General features: G+C 41.0%; 1 protein-coding gene across 1 annotated transcript in view; it reads right to left on the bottom strand.

Annotated features, from left to right (window-relative positions):
• Window positions 1-1,754: 1,754 nt before the first annotated feature.
• The window catches only part of cyld (cylindromatosis (turban tumor syndrome)), a 22,580-nt gene continuing 16,593 nt past the window's right edge, over window positions 1,755-7,741 (bottom strand). The window contains exons 8-9 of the mRNA XM_010785949.1: window positions 5,108-5,324; window positions 1,755-3,760 (exon numbers count right to left, since the gene is read on the bottom strand). Coding sequence (XP_010784251.1) covers window positions 3,576-3,760; window positions 5,108-5,324 — 402 coding nt within the window. The 3' untranslated portion in view covers window positions 1,755-3,575. The remainder of the gene's footprint in view (window positions 3,761-5,107; window positions 5,325-7,741) is intronic.

Consider the following 7,741-nt stretch of genomic DNA (forward strand, 5'->3'; position numbering starts at 1 on the left):
CCTGTCTTCTATTTGTTTGGGTTTCCCTTCTGTTTGGGTGAAAGGAGAGCGTTGCAGGTGAGGTTAAACCACTGTAATCCTGTTTCCTGTCAGAGTGTGGAGGGCGGGGTTAAGGTGTTAGATGGACACTGGTTGTGCTGGCTGTTTATCATAAACACAGCCTAGCCCAGAGAGGTCCATCTGCTTTGATTTTATTTAGTGATTCCCCCCAGGGGCCCTGAGCTGGAGCGGGAATAACAATACTGGAGCCCATCTGTTCCTGTAGAACCAGCCCCGGCTAAATTACCACACGCTACGAGCGGCTGGCATATGCTGTGGCATAAAGCTACAAGAGGGCATTGTGTGCCAGCTGTTCTGTTGACAAATACTTATCAGGCACTTCTGAAGTCAGCTTGCTAAGCTGGTTTCAAGTTTGACTCAAAACTAAACGGGGTAAGGTGTGGAGCGGGGTTCCTGTGGGGGAGACGCATGTGTATAACACACACCGATTTATCTGTCGTTGTCAAGAGATTGTCTGGGGAATTGGGTCACTGTGTGTGGATGTAATCTGGACATATAGGCCAGATACCAAGTGGTCACAACAGACCGCGGTAATCTTGCTTCCTGTAAGCATAACAGACTGGGATCATATTGTTGTTGTGTTTATAAGTCAGAGGATCATCGCCGTGTCAGGAGTATAAATTGGGCTCGATCATGGTAATCCTCTCAGGAAACAATAAGATCTGGATAACACACAGATAAACACTGACAATCACACCAAAAAGCCAGGTTTACAGGGACTTACTGCTAACGCCTCTGTGAACTCAGGAATAAGAACTACTGTATATGATAATTATAATTATGATATTTAAATGATGTCGTGTTATTTTTATGACTTGTAATAATATGAAAAGGACACTTTTTTTGGGTAAACATTTCGGACACAGAATACTTTAGCTTTCTTTGACTTACTACAGTATATTACTTTTTATTTTAATTAGATATTTTTGACATAGTATCATGTAACTTTTTTCGACTTACTATACTATAGCCAGGGAGGCTGTGGCGCAGTGGACTAGTGCGTTGGTGTTCGGATCAGGGGTCACAGGTTCAAGCCCCATGCATTACTTTTTCACATAGCTTAATAATGCTTTTTTCCAACACTTTCAATTGTGTTGAACTGTGTTGTTTTTCTCTGATCTTACATATCTTTCCATCTTATATTTGTTTATTATCCTTCAAATCTACAGGTAAACTCATTGAGAACAGGCTCCTTTAATCAGTGGCGGTTCTAGACCAATTTGACTGCCAGGCTGGGGCCAGTTATTTTCCGAGGGGGGCACAATAAATGCAGGACGAAAAAGACAGACAGTATGAAGTAATTGCGCATACACCTAAGAAAACAATGCAATACAGTTATTGGTATTTGTTTCATTACCCATTATTATACACTTACCTTTGTGTGCTGTTTGTGTCTGTGGGACCCGTTTTCAGTGTTTACTAAAAGAAAATGTATGCAATTTAATTATTTGAACCTGCTTTATTTGGGGGTGGACCTCCCTGGCCCCCCCCTTAGAACCGCCCCTGCCTTTAATCAAACCTGTGAGTTAATGTTGAAGCAATATGATATGAATATATACTTCATGTAGAAGTTTTATGCTTAGCATCACACACAAAAAGACAGTTTCTAAGTTACTTTCTCTCTGGTGCCTTTAACCCTCATGTCTCAGCATTGTGTTATTTCAAATGAATGTATGAATTTCTCTCAACATTTCTCTCTTTCATCACACCACTCACAACGTGTACCCTTCAAAACGGGCTTTATTTTGTTAACATTTACAGGAACATCACTGACATTAATTTTCCACCTGTTAAATATGTATATACTGTACAGATGCAACAGAAAAAGGAAATCAAAACCCCGAGGCTCCAGTCAGAGACGACATTCAGCGGAAGGAGTTCACACAGGAAGTCCCGACAGTGGAGACGACCACAGAGCAAAATGGAAGTGTCAGCTGGAACCTCATTTATTAAAAAAACGCCCGTATACTTCACACTTTTGTTTTATACTCACAACTGCTTCAATTTTCAAGTTGTGATTTGGAAAAATATATATAATGCTGATGCCAACATGTGCAGTTTCTTGGTTCAATCCAATGGTGTGTATATAAAAACAACTACTTCTCAATCCAATATGCTTTAGGTACTTTTAAATTGGATTACAATGGAATATGTAAATGTTTCTTTAAATACTTATATATATTGCGCACAAGGGTTACCAGCCTTGTGCGTCATCATTTCAATCCTTTGTTAACTTTACACTGTTCAACGTGTTACTATTAACATTCAGTAGTTGCTATGAGAAAACTACAATAACTCCTTATACTGTGAAAAGGGACAAGCAGTACCCAAAGCAGTATCACCAACCCTGTTTCATTTCCTTAAAAAAGGGATAACACACAGGTTTATATTAGGATTAGAATATAATAAATAATATTGTTTAGTTATCTGGTGCACGGCTGGAAACATTGCATGTCACATCTTCATGGAAGGCAGCAAAAGTCAATACTTGCCATGATGGGCAAAAGAAAAAAGGCTTTGTAAACATAAAATATAATTTATATTTAGTCATCAACACAATGAGTCAGACACTTAAAAACACTGCATGTGAAATTCCTCACATCATACTCCCTTAATTGAAAGAAAACAGCCAGGCTTTTTCCAGGACTTCACCTCATTGACCCCATGAGTGCATGGAGTGCTCTACAACGGCAGCCATTGTACAAGTCTCCCTTCATGCATTTATCTGGCATCTCCTCGCCATTTGCAATGCAGAGCGCTCTTTACCGGGGGAGAAGCACATTTGTATTCTGTAACACAAAACTCTGATGTCTCCCGACCAACAAATTAGCACTCGGTGTGACTTCCAATGGGAGGAAAAAAAAGAAAATGTTTCCTGATAGGTCCACTTGGGGATGGAGCAAAAAAGTGCAGCATTGTTAGAGCGAGATGTGCAGTACGACACTTCTACAATGGCTACTGCTATCTGCAAAGAAACATGTACTGTAAAGACATTTACACAGCATGATTAGGGGGGGGGGTCTATAGTGCTGACGGTACCACCTCAGGAAATCTATGCTACTAAGAGACGTTCTTTGAGCAGAGTTGGATGAGGCCACTGCATGATGTGTGTTAGTGATTAAGAATAGCACGACTCCTATTTCCTTAAGGTAGATGAGGTGGAGGAGGTCATCCCACGAGCTCGACTTGTTTTCGTTGCACGTGTTTTTTCAGACGCGGCAACGCAAGCATGCCCAGTGCGTCTTCATAAGGCCTCGCTCCATCTTCCACCAACGACGCTCAGCAGTGAGACACAGGGAAGCTACATATGAAGAACACAACACTTCAACTAATGCACAGTGCAAATAGGCCTCCCCCCCTCTCGCTTTCATCTCTCCCACCTCCAGAGAGGAGAGCTGGGCTGGAGAGGGTTAACTTTGTTGGTCTTTCTGGGAATCTCCTGCCCTTTGGGAGGGGGGAGGTGGTGTGGCTTGGGGGGGAGGTGGCGATGGTGGAGGGTTTGGGGGAGAGGTTTTCTACTTGTACAGGCTCATGGTGGGGCTCTGGTACATGCACATGTAGGCGTCGCAGAGCAGGCGGCGGGCCTGGCCCACGATGCTCTTGGGGTCCAGGGAGTGCAGCTCCTCGGGGCTCATCTTCAGGTACGCCTCCACCTCGGGGCAGGGGGACACCTGCGGGATGTTGAAGCCGTTCTGCCCTCCTGCAGAGACACGAGCACGGACATTAGATACCATGAGATCATCTGTAACTAAGTGAAAACTATGTGAAAAGGATTTGATGCGCAAATCAAACAGAGATTGCCAATGAATTATAAATTATGAATTATGAATGCAAAATATATATTTTTTTTTTATAAACTCCTTTTTTCCAGAAATCATTAGTTTGTTTTTATGATGATTACCCGCCTTATTTTTAGGGAAATAAAAACAGAAACTAGAAAAGTAAAAGTATTAGTTCACGAATCTATCCAGTGGCATCACGATTGGAGGGTGTTACAACTGAACCGGTTCTCCTTTAACCTGCTTGCACACACGCACACACACACACATTTAAGTACCCAAGTATTTTAGGGTAAAATAATCTGTTAAAAGCAAAATGCATTCAAAACGCTTCACCATCCATGAGTCACTCATTCGATAATCGAGTGAAAAATGTGTACGTTTTAAGCAAAAAATTCTAAATTCTAGTCCCAATGATGAATATGGGACGTTTCTCTTTGTATTAACAGGAAAGAAAAAGTCACTGGCATTTCACTTGTCAGACAATTACTCCCATTATTGTTAGAAATAATGTGTATTTTATTTAGGAAAATAAGCTATAATAGCAGTTGCCCTAATGTCAGATAGGAGCTACATTTCCAGTTGTACTAAATCGTGATAAGTTATGATATCACAGGAAGAACAAATATGTTATGCAGTCTCTCAAAGTCTTCAAATGTAACACACTACGATGAATTTGGTGCTTGAATATTTCCGTGTAGTGATTCATGACTTCAGCATCTTCCTCAGCGAGGTCTTATAAAACCATCTGTGTCGCTGCGCAGTGTGAAACTGTAACAAAATCAATGTCCTGTACATATCCACCGGGACTCGTTTCAGGGATCATATATATCAATATTCCAATTACTTGTATATAGACTATTCTGCACTATTTCTATTATATTATATTTACTTCCACTATCTTATCTGTTTTTATTGTGTTGGAGGAGGAGCCTGTGACCTAAGATGTTCATTATCATAACTACACTGTAGCTATGTACGCAAGCCTTGAATTCATGACACAAAGGTTTCATTTTCATACGCTCAAAAGCAGCAGTGTAGTTGTTGGCAATGGAAATGCCAACAGTGCAACATTAACACATCAAGAAAGCATAAAGAAAGAAATCAGGAAGTAAAGTAATTCAAGTACCTTCCTCCTATTTCTCATTTGTTTGATTTATTTTAAGTGTATTTTTTGCACCATTCTACAGACAACTAAATAATCCTGGTCTGACTAGCGATGCAAAAAAAAGAGATAAAATGCGTCAGAAGGCCGTGATGACACCCACCGTCGCGGTCCGCCATGCTGTCGAAGAAGAGCCAGGAGGAGTCCGCGCTGCCGTACTTGACGAAGGCCACGTAGTGACTGGTCTCGATGCACAGCACGGCGAACAGCTCCATCCTCTGGCGGGGGAACGAGCCCTGCCGCCCCGAGCCCTCCTGCAGCTCCTTGGGGACGGACAGCTTCCCGTGCCGGTGGGCTTTCCTCCTCGGGTGGAGATGGACCTGAAATCAGTAAAAAAAAGCATCACACTGTTACTGTGGCGTATCAAATCAAATCCAAAAAGTATTATAGCCCCAAATCACAAGAAAGGCCTCAAAGGGCTGTACGAAGCAAACACAATAGTCATAGGATAACAATTGTTAAAACATTGTTCATCAACGTAAGTATTGCCCTGTGATGAAAGCATGTGACTGAAGTGTTGAACAGTATATGAACTATACGTCTCAAACTCACTTATTCACTCTAGCTGAACTTAACTCACACTTGGATTAGGACTACTGTTTGTGGTTTTTGTTTTCTTTGTGCTGTTTCTGTTTCGTGTCAAGCGTTTTTTGAGCACTGGGAAAAGCGCTATAAACATTTAATGTATTATTATTATAACATGTAACAGATAGAGGAGAGGAATCACTGTAAATAAAAGCTTTGAAGTACATTCGAGGCTTCATACCGCCAGATGGGCTATTAAGCTATAAATCCAACAATATTTCAGTATATTATTATGTGTTTATAAATCAAGGCAATGCATAAAAAATACATTAATCTCAGAAAGAGAGAAGATGCCAGATTTTGCTTTCCATCTGTAGTCCTTAGGCACAAAACAATAAAAAAACAGTAAAAAAAATGGTGTTGTCACGAGCACACTTAAAACTTAAATATATAAGAAATACAAAGCAGATGAAAGTGCGGATGTATAAAGTATTAAAACTGGCATTATAGTGGAATAATTATAATAAAATAAGTTATTTCCACTAAAAACTGTCAAATGTGTGATAAACAAACTGCTTAATATACTTTTGTTTGCACTATATTGGTAAAAGAGTGCGTTCATGTTTTAAGCTCAGTTGGAAGCATATTCCGATGCTTGATGGCCGTGAATCAGAAAGCAGAATGTGTTGGCAAATAAAATGAACGCACCATGTGTTACAACCTACTGTAGAAGCTGCAACATAACTTCTGCTCTGATTCCTTTGGATTTGGCGCCCCCAAGTGGACGATTTTAACTCACTTAAAAAGGTCCCCTATTATACGGTTTTTCATCAATATATTATAGGTCTCAGATATATACAGAACATGTCTCTGAAGTGTTTGGCTCCAAACACCAAACAGATCGTTGCAGCATTACCCATAATCCCCTCTGTTTCAGCCCTGTTTCCAAAGTGCTGATTCTCTGTCTGTTACTTTAGATCAGGGGTGTCAAACTCAAGGCCCGGGGGCCAAATCCGGCCCGCAACTTCATTTGATGTGGCCCTGCAAGAGCTTGCAAAGAATATAATAAGTTTATTATACGGTTACATGCCACTTTACAGAAGCAGGATGCCCATAAACTACATGTCCCACAATGCATCTCGTTTTGTGACATGCACACTGAAGAGACTTGCAATTATTTGCCCTGGACTTCTGCTTTCAGACGTAGTTAGTTATTACCCTATCCGATAATAATCCAATTCAGAGGCAATAATGTAATATAATACATTATTTTATATATATATTATATATTTATATAGTTACCACCGGCCCTTTGAGTGCAACCTTTATGCAAATGTGGCCCGCGATGAAATTGAGTTTGACACCCCTGCTTTAGATGAAAATAAGGAGCCACTCCCCACGCCCCTCTGAGAGATATTCTGTTAAAGATAATGGTGCTCTAGGAGGAGATTCAGGTGATAAGGTGGGGGGGGGTTACCTTGGTTGCTGATTGGCTACTGGTTACTCAAGCCAAAACATCGTTATGGACATCATACAAGTGGCCAAAAAGTCTGATCAGCTCAATTATTCGACAGGTTCTTTATAGAAATGGACATCAGGACAAAAAGAGAGGAGAATCTTTGTTCCTGAAACTTTCAGAGTCTCTGTTCCACAGAGGGGACAGCATGTTGATGTAGAAGAGACATGAAGAAGAGCGCGGGACCGATGTTGATGTAGAAGAGAGCATGAGAAGAGGGGACACAATGTTGACTGAGAGAGACATGAAGAAGAGGGGACGACATGTTGATGTGAAGACACAATGAAAAGAAGAGAGGACAACATGTTGATGTAGAAGAGACATGGAGAAGAGTGGGACGACATGTTGATCGACTCAGAGAAGAGACACTGAAGAAGAGGGGACACATGATTAAGATGTAGAACAGAGAACAATGAGAGGAAAGGGGGACACATGTATGACTGTAGGAAGAGACTGAAGAAGAGGAACAATGTTGATGTAGAAGAGACATGAAGAAGAGGGGACAACATGTTGATGTAGAAGAGACACTGGCGAGAAGAGGGGACACAATGTTGCATGTAGAAGAGACATGGAAGAAGAGAGGAACAACATGTTGAATGTAGACAGAGACATCGAACAAGTGTGAACTTGCTAATAGGTGGACCTTTAAATGATACATAAATGTTCCCTTTGAGTGTGTGCTTACATAGAATCCCA

This window comes from Notothenia coriiceps, unplaced genomic scaffold, assembly GCF_000735185.1.
Source record: "Notothenia coriiceps isolate Sejong01 unplaced genomic scaffold, NC01 NC01_scaffold00028444, whole genome shotgun sequence".
Taxonomy (NCBI): Eukaryota; Metazoa; Chordata; class Actinopteri; order Perciformes; family Nototheniidae; genus Notothenia; species Notothenia coriiceps.